Source organism: Trichoplusia ni, chromosome 10, assembly GCF_003590095.1.
Source record: "Trichoplusia ni isolate ovarian cell line Hi5 chromosome 10, tn1, whole genome shotgun sequence".
Taxonomy (NCBI): Eukaryota; Metazoa; Arthropoda; class Insecta; order Lepidoptera; family Noctuidae; genus Trichoplusia; species Trichoplusia ni.
This window is the reverse complement of record NC_039487.1, coordinates 2660153-2680750: the sequence shown is the minus strand read 5'-3', so window position 1 is coordinate 2680750 and position 20598 is coordinate 2660153. Positions and strand designations below refer to the sequence as shown.

Sequence of the window (20598 nt, the reverse complement as noted above, 5' to 3'; positions counted from 1 at the left end):
TCATACTTTTCAATTATCTAACTGAGGGACTAATGAGATTTTTTCTTTTTATACCTGACTGGGTATAAAAAGAAAAAATCTCATTAGTCCCTATTACAGTGTAACGAATGTGCACATTTGCATATTTTACATCTCCCAAACTTCAACCAACCTTTTTCTCGGTAGTGATAAACTGGCTAGTAAAGATAAAAAAAAACTTCATCAATTCTCATAAAAAAATAAGGTAAGAAAACGGAAATAAACAGAGCACATCCATCACTCTTAATAAATTGACGTTTTCACCATAAACACATATCTATTTGGTAACAAAATTTATAACACAAAACATTATTGTTTCCAGAAAAAAATTGTTTTGTGTAAATCTATTATTATTATACAATCTAGTATTGTTATATAACTCTACTAACTGTTTGAAGTGTTCAGTGTATATATTGTTTTTGTTTTCAAAGAACAAGAATGTTGTGTATTTTCTGAATAAGTATTGTTAAGTAATTTCCTTCTTCAAAGAGGAACTTTCTCAACTATTTTCATATTCCGCCCTTAGGCAATGGGAGACAATAAGGGAAAAATATTACGATCGACATAGCTTAACTAATGTAAATGCTTGACAACGTATGTGCTGAAATAATTTACTTTTTGAAGGGTTTCAGCAGGTTCATTACTTTATTCGTTTTTACAAGGAAAAAGACGTGTTATCTCTTTTCACTTAAAGTTTTGTAAAAAGAATGAAGAACACCATAATTATCGTACGTAGGTACGTATCTTATAATAGAATTAAGATTATAAAACCATTGAAATGAAACTACTTTTACGGATTTTATCGCGGTTTAATTTTAGATTTTAGTTCCCGACGTTTCGAAACCTTTGCAGGTATCATGGTCACGGGCAGACTGAGATGGCGTTCGTCTTGACAGAAGATGTTGCTCGTTCTACCTTCATATTTTAATTAATTATTTGTGGTCCGACCTACGCAGTATGAGCTCACTGTGTCTTGATGTCTTGCAGCGCTGCTCTTGGGTTTGGCCTTGAGTTTATTTATTATTGGATCCCAAGTAGGTGATATCTTCCAGCCATCTTCTCTATTGAAATTAGGGTGTTTTTTAATCTCAATAGCCTCGCGAAACATCCTAGGTAGGAATTTGGATTCTTTAGCGAGGATCTGTGGTTGGTCAAATCTAATATAATGGCTGGAACCTTCAGCATGTTCGGCGACTGCAGACTTCGTTGAGCGGCGGTGTTTGACGTCAGCTATGTGTTCTTTAACGCGTTAAAGAACACATAGCTGACGTCGCACGCATAGTCTGCAGTCGCCGAACATGCTGAAGGTTCCAGCCATTATATTAGATTTGACCAACCACAGATCCTCGCTAAAGAATCCAAATTCCTACCTAGGATGTTTCGCGAGGCTATTGAGATTAAAAAACACCCTAATTTCAATAGAGAAGATGGCTGGAAGATATCACCTACTTGGGATCCAATAATAAATAAACTCAAGGCCAAACCCAAGAGCAGCGCTGCAAGACATCAAGACACAGTGAGCTCATACTGCGTAGGTCGGACCACAAATAATTAATTAAAATATGAAGGTAGAACGAGCAACATCTTCTGTCAAGACGAACGCCATCTCAGTCTGCCCGTGACCATGATACCTGCAAAGGTTTCGAAACGTCGGGAACTAAAATCTAAAATTAAACCGCGATAAAATCCGTAAAAGTAGTTTCATTTCAATGTCTAACATTCGCGTAAACCTAAGAAACCACTATTATAAAACCATGGTAAAAATGAAGAAAATTGAAAACAAAAGCTTGATATTTGTGAAAAAGAGAAAAAAAAATTGTATTAACAACAAAAACATAGAACCGACTTCAAATTAAAAAGTACGGAGCAAACCTTCTTGAAATTTTTATGGGCCCAAAAAACACTTATTTCACGTTAAATGAAAAAATAATCAACAAAATCGGGTCATTCAGTCCGAAGTCCTGAGATAACAACCTTAAAAAAACTCAATAGGTAGGTACTCCTTTATTAAATCGGTTAAATTATATACTAATAGTAGTCATTTTAATATATTAAACTGTAGGATTATTGCTCTTGGAGCATTTTAGGAATTACGTATTTGATAGGCTCGTTTCATTGGTAGTTATATTTTTAACGTCATACCAAGCACCGGATTAAACATCGCTGCATTCGTGTCAGTTTTAGCTATTTCAGTATTGTTATTACAAAAATGTTATTTCAGTTGGCATATCTTAATTGAACAAACACGTATTCGTGTAACCCCGGGATATAAGTATTTGCGTCGATGCAAACCATGTTTGTTTTTAATTCACTTGTATTCATTCCTTACATCACGTTGCATGCACAATTGATTTTAAATCTTTACTATAAATAGGGATGTTATAACTGGCTGTGGTATCTTAGTTTTTAAACTGCCAAAAAATAGACTGCCAATTATAGGCTTTTTATTTGTTCGAAAAAGGCCGGCCACGGCTATCATACCGCCATCATATTTTGTTTATGAAAATTTTGAGACGACAGTGTTAGCATTTTCGTTTTTCTTGCTCAGCCGTTCGCTGGATAAATATTTAATTCATCATATTTTTTTACTGTCGTTGCTCTTAGGATGTTTTTCAGTTCATCAATCAAAAGCTTTTTATTCATTTCATTCGATCATTCAAAAGAAAACATAATGAGTATGACTCATTATGTTTTCTTTTACTTACATTTTTGTTAACTAGATAATTATTAGCGTGAGTCGGATCGACGTAAGTGATCCGTCGTACATTACACTTAAGTACAGATAATGAAATGCTTCGAGTCAAACGATGTCGTTACATTCAGACAAAAAAGTTTAAGGGACTGGAAATGAGCCAAAATTAAGTCATATCAACATCGCATAAAAATAAACCAAAACCTTTCTGTAACCGCCAAGTCTCGTCTCTTCATAATTTGTGGTCATATCACCAACATAAATACATTATTTGTGAAAACTTTTATTCATTAATTATTTATAAGAGGCAGCTTGGTGATTAACGGACAGACGGTTCGACGGACGGAAAGCGAAGCCTTATTAATAGCGCTCCATATTAAAATTTTAGGTACGGAACCCTAAAAATGAACGAATGTAATATTAACGAAATTCAACCTGAGTTTCGTTAAAATCTGAATTCCAATTTTGGAAAGCGATAAATTGAAATTGTGTTTGTGGTGTAAAAGTGAATTGTTTCGTTTTATTATCGCTGGTGTTTTAAGATGAGATGTCATTACAGTGTCGGCACGTTGTCGGGTTTATTGACTTGTCGACTTGACTTTACTGTAGGTGATTTTGATATACATATAATATTTGATCAATGAATGGAACACCCTTGTGATGTCACTTCTATTTAGTAATTTTCCCTACTCGTTACGTCACAAGCCCTCTCTTCGAAGCTTAAAAACAGTTGCCAATTTTTATCATGTAGGTATATGCATATTAAGTCGATATGTAAATTGATATTTTAAAAATAATTCCCTCACGGACTTACATTTTAACTTTCATTCGTCATCCACGTAATACTAAAAGTAACAAAAACTTTAACGCAAAAAGATGCTTCTATATAATACATATTTCATTACTGTACAAAGCAAATTACAACTGGTTATAAAATAGAAACAGTATTGCGAAGATACATTAGCACTTAATGGATAAATTTAGTCATGGTTACGATTCCCGTATTCCGTAATCTGTGCATAAGAAATCAAATAATATTTTTATAGTTATATGTAACATAGATCCCTAGAATTATGAATTATTTAGACAGTTTATTGTGAATAACACGTGCTTGTATATAATACCTCATATAATGTATATAATACCTCACAATTGTACACAAATGAAGAGGATGTGGTCTGCGGTGTGCAGTGTGGTTACCTCATTTACATATTTGATTAATGGTATGTATTAAAAACCTGTCCTATCAATTAGGAGGATTAAGTACAGGTGATTATTTATAAAAAAAATACGTGATCAATTTAATTATTTTTAAATAATATCGGATCTATTTGCTATGGTAGCACTGAAAACTAATAAAGTAAATTTAGTTTTTTTTAGTTCCGGAAAAATTCCCTTCAGTTATTTGAACAACTTGATTTTTTACTATTTTTTTTTTCAAATCAAAACTCATTAATATACCGATTTTTTTTAAATTCTCGTTCGAATATTCACTTCACGCATATCTACGCTTACACAAAGAAAACCACTTATTGGGGAAGTGAAACGTGATTTCATATGTCTGTCTGTGACGTGTTATCATAAAAATATATTCCCATATATTTTCACAATAGGTCCATTGTGAAGTAAAACTCCGTAACTTTATTCGCCGATTGTTAAGATTTCATGTCCGTATCAGTTGATTTTTACATCTCGTTTTTAATTAACTTAGATTTTTAGCCTTTCTTTTAAAAAATAAATAAATTTAGAAACGTTTCGAACGTTGTGCCCTGGATTTAACAAACATTTAAGTCACATGTACAAAAATCCTCTGAACAAGCATTAGTGGATTATACAAATGCTTTTCCTACGCGGGTATCGAAACTGCAGCACCGTTCGCTCAATCGGTTGTTCATGGTTGCCTATAGCATTCGGTTATCCGTGCAGTCAAGTCAGCATTACTTGCTCGTTGTCTAAATTTCTTACTTTCTTTCACAGGTGGAGGAGGTGCGCAGTTAGGTGAATTGGAAAACTGCGACGCTGGAGACCTTAATATGTGTGTAGAACTAATTCCACGCACGCCAGTCGGGCTCCCCAGGAATAAGCACGAGCTTGATGCACACTGCCAGTAAGTATGACCCAGAGATCACATCCCGCTTCTTTCTAATGTTTAAGGCTGCGTATCCAAAATAAAAGGAGGGCCCGTTTTACACTTCGAGTACGGTACCCTTTTGTCTAGACCTCGTAGTTTTGCCATCTATCTTTTAACTCTAGCATCTAGCTCTCATTAACCGTGAAAGTTAGGCAGTGCTTAAGCATTTTAAATACACAGATGACATTTTTAATTTGATAAGTAGCAGACAAGCAATAAATTAAATGGATTTGCGTCGTCCCGTCTGTCCGTCTTTTTTTCAATATTAATATTTGAATGTTTCTTTTACACACATAACAATAAGCATTAATACCAACTCAAATGATTTCGTAGCCTTCAACGCCAAGAATCACGTTCCACCTAAGATGGAATGAACATGATTATGAACTAGCCTCACATAACCCTCATCATAATAAAAAGGGTTGTACCCGAAAACCCTTTGCATGATACGAAATGTGTGATTTGCGGTGGAGCCGCTTCCAGTTCCGCGATTATTCGCTCATCCACTAATGTCATGTTATGTTTGTAAGTAAGACCGGTTGAATTAATCCGGGGCGAGTGCTCATGAGCAGGGCCAATGTGGATTAACACCCGGGTAAAGCGTAAACAGTGATACCAGCCTCAAAGACAACGCTAAGCAGAAAATGTGGTTTCCAGTAGGTGATTCAGATTTCTAGGAACGGTAACAGCGGTTATGGCTGACTATAAAGCATATACACTGATATACAGCGGTCAACAAAATCTCGAACAGACTAGATTTACAAGATACCTAAACAGTTGTTTACGATTTCCAAGTTTGTCAATCGTATGCTTTCGGCACATCGAGCTTAAATGTTGGGTGTTTTCCCCGATTGTTGGTTATTGTTGATACTAGCTTCAGAAGACGCTTTTCATAAGCGTCTTCTGAAGCTAGTAAACATTTTAATTTCTAAAAAAACGTGAAGTTTGTATTGGAAGTAGACAACAGAACACAGTAATAACGTGGCACTGTATTTGGTTTAAATTTAGGTAAAATACGACAAACTGTCAACTTTGACAACGTTGAGTCTTTTCTAAGAAATAAGTCAATGTAATTTTGTTCACCTACTCGTATCGCCGTATGTGTAAAATATTGATTTTAAAATTTCTGCCGTCTCAGGCAAACTACTGGAGTTATTAGTAAAGTTAATTCAAATAAAACAACTAGGGCTGCAAAATTGCCAGCAAATGTTCTGAAAGTACCCGACGAAACGGTACTATTGGGACTCAGCAGAAATATTTACCGCACTAATTGACTATAAACTTCCCAGCTTTGCAACTTACAAGACTGATTTACAGAAGAAATTTTGTACCACTCGCATTTCAAACTTTAATTCCAGCTTGAGCCACAGTCTATAATAAATATAATATTAAAAACGAATCCACAGTATAGAGTTATCTTTCTTTTGTAATTTTAAAGATAAGTATATCATTAATTTCTTGTATCCTATAATATTGTCTTACGGTTTCTCCGTAATGTAAACTTTAACAAGTAAATGTTTCTAAAGAGGCTGTACTCCTTACTAACAAGTTCCAAAACATTATTCCAACTCAACAATATGGCGTAGCAAAATGCCGTTCGAAGTTTGCCAAAAATATTTCGTTCGTGTCAGGCGACAATAAGAATAAAAGTTTCTTAATATAAATGTTGTCTTTGGTATTGTATTTTATTGAAGAAAGCAAAAGTTTATTAAAAGCGCAAGTGTTCAGGTTTTTCTTTGCTAATATTTGTTTATGTATAAAATAAGTAATTTCTCAAATTAACTCTATATTGAAAGGAGATTGACTATTACATGTTAAATCACCTTAAATCTTTGATCATAAATGTGATGGAAAACTGTGAAAAACGGTATATTTTGGGGTAAAAATTCGAAGTACGTATGTTGTCAGTTGTTGTATTTTAACTCGTGTTACATTGTTACGTGTTATATTTCCGTATATAATAATGAAAAGTGGTCCTTCACAAATTGTATCCACTGAAACTAGACGTTTAATAATGGCCTTATTGCGTTTTTACCCTTTGGGTACGGAACCCTAAAAATGACTATGTGTGATCCTAAAAAAATATTTTCTCTATTTGTCACTTTATCTGCCATATGACAAAATTAGTATGTAAAAAGCATAATAAAATTTAAAACGGCTTTCAATAGAAAATGTACTGTTAATTGACGTCATCAAAATGGCTGCCACGTCTGTTAGCAATTAGCGAGATTACCTCAATCACGTAATTCACAATTTGAATTTTGTCAAACATATTTTTATTTTTGTAGAGCGTATCAAACGGGCATGGTGTGCATGGACGCCTGGATCAAGCGCTGCTTGCCTACTGATGGCCAGAAGTTACTGCAACAGCAAATTGGGGGCGCACGCGCATTGATGCGCTTTTTATGCACCAATGACACAGCTCTGCGAAGAGGTATGAAATAAACGTAATTTTTAAAATGAAAGAAAATAAGTCAGTATAACTTGTGGGAAAAAATGACGTTTCAATTTCTAAATAAAGACATGGTATACTACATACTTTTTTTTTAATCCTATCTTCCCAGTTTTTATATTTATGGTCTACTAATATATGTTACAGAAAACATACCTTTACTGCAAACCCATTTATCTACACATTGTAGACACTTTTACTTACTTCTTGTGCTAATTTTCCGAATGAATGTTACTAGCGTGGATGACATAAAGGTCACTGAATTCTTGGTTAGAGAGGTTCATCAAAGTCCGATTTTCTGATGGTTAGGTAACAAGACCGTTCCGGAAACCAATTTATCCTCATACTTTGGACAGATAACTTATTTTATAGGTAAATAATGTGGCACAAAAACCATTGAACTACGAAATGAAATTGTTGACCCGCCTATCTTTTCTCGGCGACTGCAACATGAACGATTCCCAATTTGGAAAGCAATCAATGTGGTTAATACATGATCTGATGCAAAGCTCGTGTTATATCTGGGGTGTTGAGATTAAATACTAATTATTTGGAGATATTATTCATTAAGTCGATTTAAATAATTTTTCAATGAGATGAATAAGTGTTTTTGTATCTGACCAAAATGCCGTGGTTGAATGGGAGTGGGTGGTTAAATTGTACGATTTAATTGATTAGTATTTCAGCACTTAAACTTCAAACAGAACACAAAATCATCAAATTTCGATACTTTGATCTTTCGATACTGCTCATAAAATATCCATTAATATTTTACAGCAGATACGAATAAGGACGTGCCATGTCAAATCGTCTCGATATGCAATAAATATTTGTGGTCTTATTCTTTCGAAATAATACAATCCATCATCGAGTTAAAACAGTTTTTGCCCAAAGTAAAGAAAAGTTTGGATGTGATGGAAGATTAAAATATGATGTATCTAACATTTATTATTAATCCACTAAAAGTACTACTCAAAGGTTTTAAGCTTTACACTTTTAGTCACAATATACAAATCAATAAAAGACCCTCGCAGCAATACTAAACCTTGCCAGCTTTGCATAAAAATCCAATAGTTAGAGAGTCGTTTTTGAAAAAAAAGAATTACCTAATATCTATTTCTGATTGTTCAGAGTTCTTAAAAGAGCCGACATGCTGGGGCCGCGTGTCTCCAGACTGGACCCGGTGTGTGGACGAGCTGCAAGTGGCCGTGCGAGAGAATACAGAACGCGCGCAGCAACTCACGTATTTCAACAGGAATGCTGAACTATGCTGGTACTTATACTTGGTTCTTTAATCTAGCTTAACTATAACTGTTTCTGATGGTGTGTAATTAGTGCTTTAGCTATCAAATGCTATGTTGAATATCAAAAAAATCCATTAGTAATCGTTTTCAACCTGATTTGAAAATATAAATCGTGCCAAGTTTTTTTCAATTGTTAAGATTTGAGATCCAAAATGCATGTGCCTTTCGACATTTCATAACCATAATATTACCTTTGTCATAAAGAAATCGGTATTCGTCCACTTATGTGTTTTATGTAATGACCCACTTAAGTTCAAAATACAATTGTATTTTCTTTGTTGTCCTGCTAACAACTGATAGAAGTTAATATTATCGAAGTACCTATTTCTCAATGAAAAAGTAGGTAACGCCTTTTCAATGTCTATACAAAGAAAATATTGCTTTTAAACGCTGACTTATAAAACTATCTATTGCATCGCTCGCTTTACTATTCTTCCCTTGGGAAATGTTCAGACTGTCTATATTACTTTTTCTTACAATTAGTTACTTAGTTAATTATATACCAATTATTTTGCATCAATAGCGATTCGTTTGAGGTTCAGTATTTTACAATTGGAAACTTCAGTTCGCATTGTGCTAGTGTCGCTACCCATGCATTATAATATCAGAATAAGCTTGCTCACCTGTGGGACAATTACTTACTGGCCCAATTGTGTTTTGGCGCAAAGTGGAAACGCCACTTCGTGTGAAGTTTTCTAGAAAAATGATTACGTCTCCCGGCCGCTTTGCTGCAGACCGGTGGGGATTACATCACACACCACAGTTTAAAATAATACTGTTTTACTTGTAGAAAAGAGACACTGCTCTATGCGTGTAGTGCGCTGTCTTGCTTTAACAACTACAAAAATATACTACTACTCTGAGGTAGTCGAGCGTACAAATTGATTATTTAATAAATTCCGACTGCGCTTCTCAATAAGAATGTAATTTTTCATTAGCGCAACTAGTCTTTATTATTCACGTATTGAAAGTGCCTGAGTTTTCACCGGCGCTTTCAATGCGTACACTTGTATTTTTTGCGCTGCAATTGTTTATCAATTCTCCATTCTACCCTATCTTTTTACGCGAAGAAGTTTTTATGCAGGTATTAATGATAATAACTTTTCAGCGCTCGTGATGACTTCATAACATGCGTCGCGAACGCGGGCCGGTCGTGTTCGATAACTGCGAGTACCTTACTGCGACGTATGGCGTGGGTGCTGGCGCAGGACATAGCAGCCTGCAACCAGCAGCCGAGGGCCTACTGCGCGGCGCCCCCTCCGCCTATCACCGCTCCGCTCCTCACGGCTATATACGGATTCTTGTTCTATCCTCCTCGCCTGTAATTCTGAACTTGTGTTCTTTTTTTATTCATTGGTTTCGTTGTTCCGTCTTGGGGCTCATACACATAAACACGACAGGAATTACATCCTAGAAAAGCTTGTAAAGTTAAAACCTCTCGATGTCATGCTTTGACACGTCCTTTTTAATGTGTCTATGTATAAGAGTTCAAAGTCCTAGCTTTTTGTATAATTAAATCTTAATTTTACAAGAGTTAATACTCATGCAAATGTGTCCAATTATTTTGTAAATATTTATAGTGTTGGTATGGGTGCTCTTGAAGTTATATTGCAAATATCAGAGTTATATACCTAAAATACTTATCAGGAAACTTCACTTGCCATCAAGCATACTGTACATAAATGAAATTCAATCAATATTAAATTATTTTGATCTGCTTTTTGTAAACTCTGTGCCAAATAGTAGGTATGAGGAAACATGTTGTAGGTTCTTTTTTTTGTTGGCTTTGCTATAGGTATCTGTATTTTTTCAAGGCCAGCAGAGCTGCAATATAGTCACATGGAATGCGAATAAAAATATGAATATGAACACATTGTCACTTTGTCAGTAACAAAATATGAAATTCACTTTGATCATATTTTCCCGCTCTATGAATGCAAATATTGATTGTAAGGTTATTCGTTTTGCACGGCGAAGTAGGATCCGTCTATTGGCAATTTCCGCTTCGGAAATGTTAGATTCTCTACAAGCTCAACTTTGAAATTTTACCACCACAAACGATACGTTTTGTATCATAGTACGAAAGTGACTTGATTTGACGCAATTATGAGTACTTCATCGCAAACAGTCTCACCACTGTATATTTGTATGTCAAGAAACATGAATGTTTAATATCTACATTTCAAACTTTACCTAAGTGTCTCCTGGAATAGAGTTAAATATTGACATGTATACAACTTTAGGTAAATGACGTGAAGACGTTAACTTTGTAAAGTGCCAGCTAGCTTGCGTTGTGGTGATACGGGGCGAACTACGAACGTAGCACACAACTACGTGTAGCACACGTAGCACATAGCTGTAGCTGTACTGTACGTAGTAGATTGCCATAACTCAATAGAAGTTGCTACGTATGGCAATCTCGACCGAGACTTGCGTATACCGCCATAAAACAAAAAAAATACCACCCTTCAAAGTAATGCCTGATTTGATTATCTTATACTACCTGTAATGATACACTTTTTATTGGTTACAGTACATTAAATAGACCACATCACAACACATTACTGAACAAAGATAACTTTATAAGTAGTAACCGAATCGTAATTTCCAAAGTATCAGGTAACTATCAGAGAGTTGTTAATTGTTAAGCCCTAATTTATTTCAAGCTAGTCTTGAATGTGATTTTAGATTTAGGTGTTTATTTAATAGGATATATTTAACAACGTGTTTTACCATACCCCAGTCATAATTTGTAGATAATTATGTTGCCATGCAGGATTTTTTTTTAAACCTTCACTTCCAAAAACGTCGTAGGGTCCGAAACTAAATTGACATTGACAATTTTATAAATTAAAAAAAAAATGACAGGAGTCTGATTAAGCACGTTGTTTAAGAAATAACTCATACTTTAGCCTTATTCAGCTTATTTTCATGGAAAAATGTATTGAATTATGTGAAAAATCCTATGATTACGTAGACTGTGTTAACAATTTCAATTGCATGATTGCATGATATAAAACCGTTGTTTTCTATGAACCTAAACAGAATACAGCTTAAAAATATGAGTAGATTTAAGTGTTTATTCTCACAAGCTGCGGACAAGCGCTTTGCAATGTTGTTCTTTGAACCAAATGATATTTTCTTCTTCCAAAAATTAACATCAACTTTCCCGAATGTTGTTAACAAAATGATGAGTTGATAATCAAGTGGTACTTCGGTACGTACAAGCAATTATTATATGAATAGGACTGAAGCACAGACACTCATCATATCACGTCGTAATGACGTAATATTGGTCGGTCATTCTATGTATTGCTGTAAGTTGGTTAGAAGCGCTAGTAGACTTCATGAACGGCTATTTATTAACAAGTTTTCAATAGTAACTTGGGTGAAGATGATTCACAATTAAATTATCCAATGGTTTTCTCACGCGCATTTATCGGTTGCAAGACTTGATTCGCGACCCGCCGCCGCGCCGACTCATGATTGGCTCCGGTTGGGTACGAAACTAGTCGGGCGTTCCCTATAAATACGCGCGCGTAAATCATTTAATAGCAGTTTTTCTATGTAAGTGCGCACCTTTTTTGTGTAATGGGCTTGCAGAAAATGAATGTAAAATATACGTTCTCGTGTCGCTAATATTATGTCAGTAATAAAGACCAAGGTAAAGCAGTGTTTGTCTTACAGCATGTGCTAAATAATATACCTATTATTATATAAATAGAAAAATATAATGTAAAGTTTTAAACTTTTTGTAATAATGATGAGAAATTTAATGAACGGTGTTATTTTTTTTAATAAATCTGGTAATGGAAAATGTTAGTTTTTTTTTATTTCGTAAAGGTTGTTACTAATTACTATCCAGTAGGTAGATGCAGGTACCTACGTATAATTATTTGAACTTTGACCAAATAATTCTCCAGTCTCCATATAACTTAAGTGGGATGGATATATTTAGCTTATTGCGTCAGATTTTATGTACCAACAACAGAGTAGTCATTTCAGTGGAGGATGACTATGGACTCCAAAAATAAAGTGACTCATTAAAAAAATAACTCTTCGATTTTAATTAATAACTCCAGCTAAATCCTTTCACGCGTAACTCAACGCTAAGTACCTTGAGGAAGAATCCCTATCGAGTTTCCGACTTGAGTATAAAGTTGATTGATTGATTTGAAAAGCAGAAACTTTGACTATATAAATTCAATAAGCTGATTATTAAAATAGCTTTCCTGAGGTAATAACTTATTTTATAATAATTTACTCACCTGGCTTCGTATTTATCGGGTTAGCCCGAGTGGTTTCGGACCCAATTGGAGTCCTCAATCATGAGTTGACGCCGCGACAGGTTTGAGTCGCGATCTCTAGTGATCGAGTCATTTATTCCTATATTGAAAACCGGCTAATTGTAAAAAATATATTGTCTCTTTAAACTGAAAAAAATAATTTCCATTTTCAATTTTTATTATCAAACTTGAAAAATTCCCCATCTAACTGCTTTTGCGAGTTACTGATCAATGAAAATATAGTATTTCAATATCTGTATTGGCTCTACAATATTATTTCGATATCTAAGTACGACTGACAATTTATAAGCATCATCTGGAACAAAAACCGAGAGGAAGGTAAGTAGGTTAATAGTGTTTATTGATTTGCACAAATATTCACGAATGCAGCTTATGGACACAACTGAATGCCAATCAGCGTGATGAATGCTTAGTCGACTCGAGCCGCTGTCACGCATTGATTCATACTCAACGTGACAGGGGGACTACTGTAGCGCATATTTCCAATATGTCGATGACCTTCTTTTGTTTTATCTGCACAGTCAGCACTGCGAATGATTTTATGGTCTAACGGTTTATAGTGTGACAATGTAATTGTAAGAATATTTATCTGCGAACAGTCACTTACTTTCATAGTCATTTGAGCGTTCATGTTTTTAGTAAAATGTGGTGGCTAAATACTTATTCTTCTTTATAAAATGATATGATGAGTCCCGATATTCTCATATCGAATATAGAATCATTCTCACGATAGTTACTATAAAAAAACCTATTATATAATATTCTTCTTCACTCAAATCTTAATTAAAATAACATGCAAAAGATTTGATAGGGGGTAGCTGTTGAGTTCAACAATGAGACTATAAGCTTTTCTGGTTAGATTCCCATGTCAACATACATGAATCTGAATATGAACACTAATTAGCTAGCCTACAATATCGGCAACTGAGTAACTATATTATCTAATTACAAAGACCATAATTTTAGAAGGAAAATAATCTGTGTATTTAGGATCAGAAATATAATATTCGCCTGAAAGGATGTCATGTCTGTTCAATATCATCCTGATTCGAGCCTCACTAACGAAATCAGTGTGAGAGGTGGGTGAAAGACGTTGATTGGCACACACATCAGATCTCCGACACACCTAACCCTCACTTTACTTGTATTCATTGCTGATTGATTTGTTTCTTCGCTCCTAATATAATCGACTTCTTGTAATATGAGTTCATTTTTGGGTTCACTTCTCGTCATATACACAAGATTCAATTTAAAGTAACACCCGAAAATAGATATCTATCTTAATGGAATTGCAAAGTCACGAAGCACTCATTGATACTCCTACTGGACAATCAGATATATATTGATATCCAATTTTAACACCACTTGTACCTATCATCAAACGAAGCTAAGAACTGTGTTGATTAAGTCATTAATTCTCTATATTTCAGTGCCCTTCATTTAAGGCCCCACTTCAGTGTCATTACAACCATTCGGTAATTCTTCACCACTTAAAGTAAACTAAATTAAAACCGCTTAATCTGTTCGGGAGCTTTGATACCACAAACAGACGCTTATAAACACGTTTTCTTCATAGTATTATGTAGGACCAAAGGACTCGTTTTGCAACTTATAATACTTAATAAAATAATGCGACGAACGCGGTGACTTATTTTCAGCTCGGATTAAATGTTCAATTTTTGATCTGTATTTTCCACATGCAATTTTCATATTATTTAAATTTGAAACCGTAGAGAGCTCTTATCATAAAGCATTATATTTCAAGTATAATTATGATAAGTACGTAAGAGCACATCAAGAATTTTAGTACAAAAATGTACTTAACATTATTAAGTGTAGGCTTCATTTTCAAGTACAATAAAGCAGGTATTCGACTGTTTAAGGTTTACCAAAGGAATTCATTTTTATTCCTAAGTAGGTATAGTAATTGAAGCTTAGTCAATTTGTATTCTTGAAAATTTAGTGACGACTTATTAAATTTAGTAAATTTACTTCTGTTCAACAAAATTGAATAATTATGATCCTAAACTACTTTATAAGTTTCGGTATTTAGTACTTACTCATAGACATTAAAGACGTTATAGCCAATGTAGAAAATATACCTTTTTGAATAAAATTATTGCTCATCTTATCTGGAAATGTCAACAATTGTTAAAAATTGTGTTAAAGCCTTAGAAATCACATCACAACCAAAGTTACCGTATAAACCAAATTTCCCTGCCGACGTGGCTACGGTTACATTAATAAGCGTTATTAAATTTACAACGAATTACGTGGTTAAACCTAAAACGATTATTAAGGAGACTTATAATTATGCAAATTAAACCAAAACCGAGTAATAAAATTATTTCGCTGTTCGTTTAAGTGGCCAGTTAAATTTTAAACATTGCTCAAAGTTTATAAAGAGATTGAATTACTGAAGTCGTGATCGTGTGAACTTTGCGATTTGCATTAATCAAACGAATATCCTTTAAATTAATTGAGATCTTAACTATGACAAGACTTGTCTGTACGCCGGCAGTTGTTTGAACTATGTACAAAACTTTGAACTTATTTGTTGAAGGGTTAATTCCGATTAATATTCGCAACAGAATTTGATACTTGTTTACTCTCAGTGATAAGTTACCTAGTTAGTAACTACTAATGTATATTAAACAAGGAGTAAGGAAAAAATATCTTCAATCCAAGCTTTTAAGTTTGCATTCTTTCTTGGAATTGAGGAGCTCGTGGCTAAGCTATAAGTATAAGTATAAGTGATTCGATCACAGGTTAAGCTATGCTTGACGCGGTTGGTCCGTAGATGGGTGACCATCTTTGTCATAACGAGTTCCTCCGTGTTTCGGAAGGCACGTTAAATTGTGGGTCCCGGCTGTTATTCTTACATATTTGACAGTCGTTACGGGTACCTAGTCAGAAGATTGAACAAGTCTGACAACCAGTCTAACCAAAGGGTATCGTGTTGCCCTGGTAACTGGGTTAAGGAGGTCAGATAGGCAGTCGCTCCTTGTAAAACACTGGTACTTAGCTCAAACCGGTTTTACTGGTAGCCGACCCCAACGTAGTTGCGAAAAGGCTAGGCCAATGATGAAATGACTATTTGAGACAAATCAATGAGCCCAAACTCGATGCGATTTTACTTTTACTACAAAGCTTTTAAGCCACCTTCCAATCTAGAATAAGATCAGCTCAATGTCATTATAATATTGCATTATCACACAAATATAAAGCTCAAAAATTCTCAGGTCGTTCGAAAACCGATAAGGTACTTAGGTACCTAACTATTCTGTTAGGTATATTTACATAAAGTATATTCATTTAGTTAGATCGCAGTCATCTTCAACATTTTGTACACGTCCCAATATTGAGTATTTTATTTTAATACAGCTAGCAGCCACAATGCCTTAATTAAATTGTGAGTACAATAATTTTATGTGACGTAAAATTTACTTCAAGATAATTAAGTTACTTGGGCTTTTAAGATGGAAGTATTGCGTGGGGAACACAGCCACATAATATTTTCTGTTTAAATAAATACTACGAAATTCACATGTTATACAAATAATAGAATAAAAATGTTATGGTTTGTGAATGTAACATCCTCTATTTATTTACCTAATCAACAAACTGAATGTGAATGAATGATGGCTTTGCAGTTATAGGCATGGGTGTGTGCACGAGGAGCATTAGGTTCGAAATCAATGCAGGCACAGTATGGGTATGACTTTTTGAAAGTTAGTTATATTATTATGCACCTTCTTAGTTATTTTAAGACACCATTAAAAAACGGTGTAGGAAAACAACGTGAGGAAACCCGGATTTCAACTATTGGAATCTGAAATCGCCAACCCGCATGGGGCTAGTGTGTGATAATTGCTTAAATCTTTCGTACGAGAAAAGGCCCGTGCATAGCAGCAGCAGGACATATATAGGCCGGTATTATGATAAAAAATCTAAACGAAAGCTACTTTCTTTTCATACCTACTGAAAGAATGTGGTCCTAAGGTAACTGAAAATGTTTACAAACACTGCTTAAGGCATAAATATATTGTCTATTTTATTTCCCCAAGGTGGGTCAACGGAAGCAAAATTCTTTGCCTAATATAAAAGTTGTCTTGTATTAGGCTAAGATTACTACTGGTAGGTACAATAAAATAAAAACCACAAAAGTGCACTATGACAAAAAAAAGCATGTCGAATATTACAAGGTTGTAAGATTTTGTCCTCAAAAAATATATTTGCCTATATTTTGGACGTTTGTAGGTTACACTCTAATTTATATCTTCACAAATAGTCGCAATGAAAAAGAAAATTAGATATAGTTACCTACCTAGTCGCCTCCCTATAACTTAAATTAATTTAACTTCGGTTATTGTTGTAGACCCTAAAGTTATAGATAACTCAATTAGCTACAAAGTTTAATTTTCCACGGTATATAATATTTACCTTTATTATCACTTAAGTAGGTATTTGTGCTACGCAGTCAAACAGTTGAAGAGGACAAATAGGACAAATGAAGGATTGTGAAATGTTAAATAGATTTTTTTGACTGGTAGCCGAATTCAATAGTACCGAAAAGCTACACAAGGATTTAGTTACAAAAAGACGGCGATTTATATTTACATCCAACATGTAAGTACTGTACCGTCATCCTCAGGAGCGCAGTCAAGGATACAGCTATTTTTGTCATATCAGAACTGAAACTCGACGGGTAACAGAATACTGAGAAACAGTACCTATTTCATGGGTAGGTAGAACAATTTTATTATCTCGACGAGCTTTACTGTTTTAATACGGTTACTAAATGCGGGCGGGTTGAAAGGATTTTTCTTTGTTGTCCAGGGTAGGTACATCAAAGCGCTTAATTTGATGAGTTTACTGATAGCTTGAGTGATGATGAGTCCCTTATACCTACCTACCTACATATCTACACGACTTTATACTAGGCACTTAAGTAAATACGGTATTTACGAAAAGTATATTATCTTGGAAAAAAGATCCTACTACCATGCCATAACGGTACTACTTTAACAGGTGATGCTAGGCTAAAATTCCACTAACATTTGTGTTGTCATCTTACTCTAGGTATTCAAGTCTCTTCACTTAATTAAATTAGTGAATATAGAACCTATAGAACCCCCAACTATAATTTATAAACACATTACCTACTTAAAATACAGACAATATATTATAATTTACCTGTATTTCAAGAAATCCGAAACATTCTACATTCAAATGGAATCCTTCTTTTGTATTTACTCGTTCAGCTTATTTGTACTGTCGAGGTTTTACAAACAATAACACGAAGTACCCGCAACACACACTGTGATCGTAAAAAACGTAATTTCCAAGAAAATGTCTCACCACCCTCGTGTAGGAGGTCAATGTATAATTTAATATATTCTTTGTTTCGGTTGATAAAATAACTGATCATAATATATGCGGACTCCAGACGCTAAGGATTTCGTACAAATTGGGTTGGGGTTAACCTATTGGTTGGGTAACAAATAAATTTTAAGGTTGGATACCTACCCACAAATTAAATTGTAACTCAACGACCGTAACACTCTCCATTATTATTACCAATTTTTGTTAACGGCAAGAGAAATAATTCTCTATGAAAATGAGCCACATGCCCCTCAGCAACATCGAATTTCTTGCCGTTGTACTATCACCTAATATATCAATTAATAAATACAGTATTATACTTATTCAGTATATTTATGTATTCATTAACAAGCGTAACTAATCAAGTTTACATTTAAAGTTCTGTTAATTTCTGATAATTTTCGAATATATGTATAGTCCATTAACAATTAATCAGTTCAATACTAGGTACTCTAGGTACTTAGGTAGTAATTATATACTTTCTGAAACCATACAAGAACTTATCAGTGTACCTACCAACAGATTTATAATCATGCTAATTAATTCGTTTTGATACCTTAAGTATAAGTTAAATCAACAAATCACAACATTTGCTATTAGGTACAGTTATATAATATAGCATATTTTTTTCTTGCAGTTTTACAGATATACATGTACTGGCAGGCTAAGTAAACTCAATGTGTATTTTATTTCATTTCCTATAGGTAGACCGAGAGGAAATTAAATTAAATTAACACATTCAGTTGACACATTGAGTGAAGTGGACTATTTTATTGTTAGACCTTTATGACCTTTTTCATTCGATAAACATAAAACTTTGCAATTTTTTGTAAATAAGAATCAGTTTGAAAGATAATGACTTTTTATTTTATTCAATTTCATTAACATTATGTGTAAATAATAAAAAAAACAATTTGTCACAGATGTTTAAAGTGTATTGAATTAATTTAATAACCATTAAAATTTACCAAAACAAGTATTGCTTAGCCTGAATCAAAATTTTCAGTTTTTGTTGTTATAGCTGCAGAAGAAATACACCATATTACTACTACTATCCAACTATCAGGGTTCATGAGATATAAGCCTGGTGATAGTCAGAAGGATGGACAGCGAACCTAGCATATTTAGGTTGAATATCCATCGTTTGGGTAAGAACCCCAAAAGGTAAGTATAAATAAATACAACACATGGAAAAGTATAGAAATGATGTACTTACTGAAAACAATTGCTTAACTTTGATAGTACTATTCTAGATCTATACTGTCCCACTGTCAATTGAGTAACAATATTGACTGGTGTATATGTAGCAGCTGTGATTGCTATACTGGAAGTTATTTGTTTGATGAGTATAATAATTTGTTTGCATGTCTGTGTGTAATGTATGTATTTGGAAGTTTTAGTGTGTTTATCGGTTTTCTGTTACTCAAGCTTTGCTTATATTAAGGCTAGAATGGCAGTATGTAAAAATTAATGAAACATTATATAAATGTTTCCACCGTAGGTAATGTGATGTATCAACACTGTTGGCTCCAGCGTTCTCAAAAAACTTGTAAAAGTGATGATGTATCCTACTTACAGAGTAAATTATTTCATTTCATTTCATTACAATAACTTTGGATATAGATATACCTATAATATCAAAATAAACTGTTTTAAAAATACAATTATCTACTATATGAGATTTATTTTTTTTTCTGCAAAAGTTTAAAACCGGCAACATGGCAGAAATTTCAAAACAGTACCTTCATTAGCTGTCACTTTCTCACAATGCATTGCGAAGGTTTCAGTTTTACTCACCATATATCAGTTATGAGAAAGGTCTTCTAAACATAACAATTATTAGGGATAATTAAGTTTACTAAATGCTCATCCCACTTGAAATACTCATCTACTGACACTCCAAACACATAACCATTCATGTTATTAAATTCTTTGCAATTTTCTTCTTTTCCTAATGGCCTTTTCCAGATAGGATAAAGTTATTTGTTGGGTTTTCTTAGATACTTAGTACCTATTTCTAATTAATGTGGAGGTCAGTGGTTCATCTTAACATACAATTATGTTTCTTACTGGCTCTTGTTCCAAAAAATATTTATGATTTTGATGTTTTTTGTTTACCTAACATAACAAATGACAAGGGCTTCGCATGCACTAAATTGTCGTAGTATCGTCGAGTACATTCGACTACCTAACCATTAATTTAACCGAACTTTTTTGCAAATGTTGTCTTTATTTTCAGGTTCCAACTTTATAAAACTAAAAACAAAACAGCCCCCAATTAATCTGAATTCTGACAGATCAACAGATGA

At 34.0% G+C, this 20598-nt stretch overlaps 1 protein-coding gene across 1 annotated transcript in view; it reads left to right on the top strand.

Annotated features, from left to right (window-relative positions):
• LOC113498069 overlaps positions 1-12346 on the top strand; it is a 36307-nt gene extending 23961 nt beyond the window's left edge. Inside the window, exons 2-5 of the mRNA XM_026877969.1 lie at positions 4688-4817; positions 7130-7275; positions 8425-8566; positions 9706-12346. Of these exons, the coding sequence (XP_026733770.1) occupies positions 4688-4817; positions 7130-7275; positions 8425-8566; positions 9706-9922 (635 nt within the window). The 3' untranslated portion in view covers positions 9923-12346. The remainder of the gene's footprint in view (positions 1-4687; positions 4818-7129; positions 7276-8424; positions 8567-9705) is intronic.
• Positions 12347-20598: the final 8252 nt, after the last annotated feature.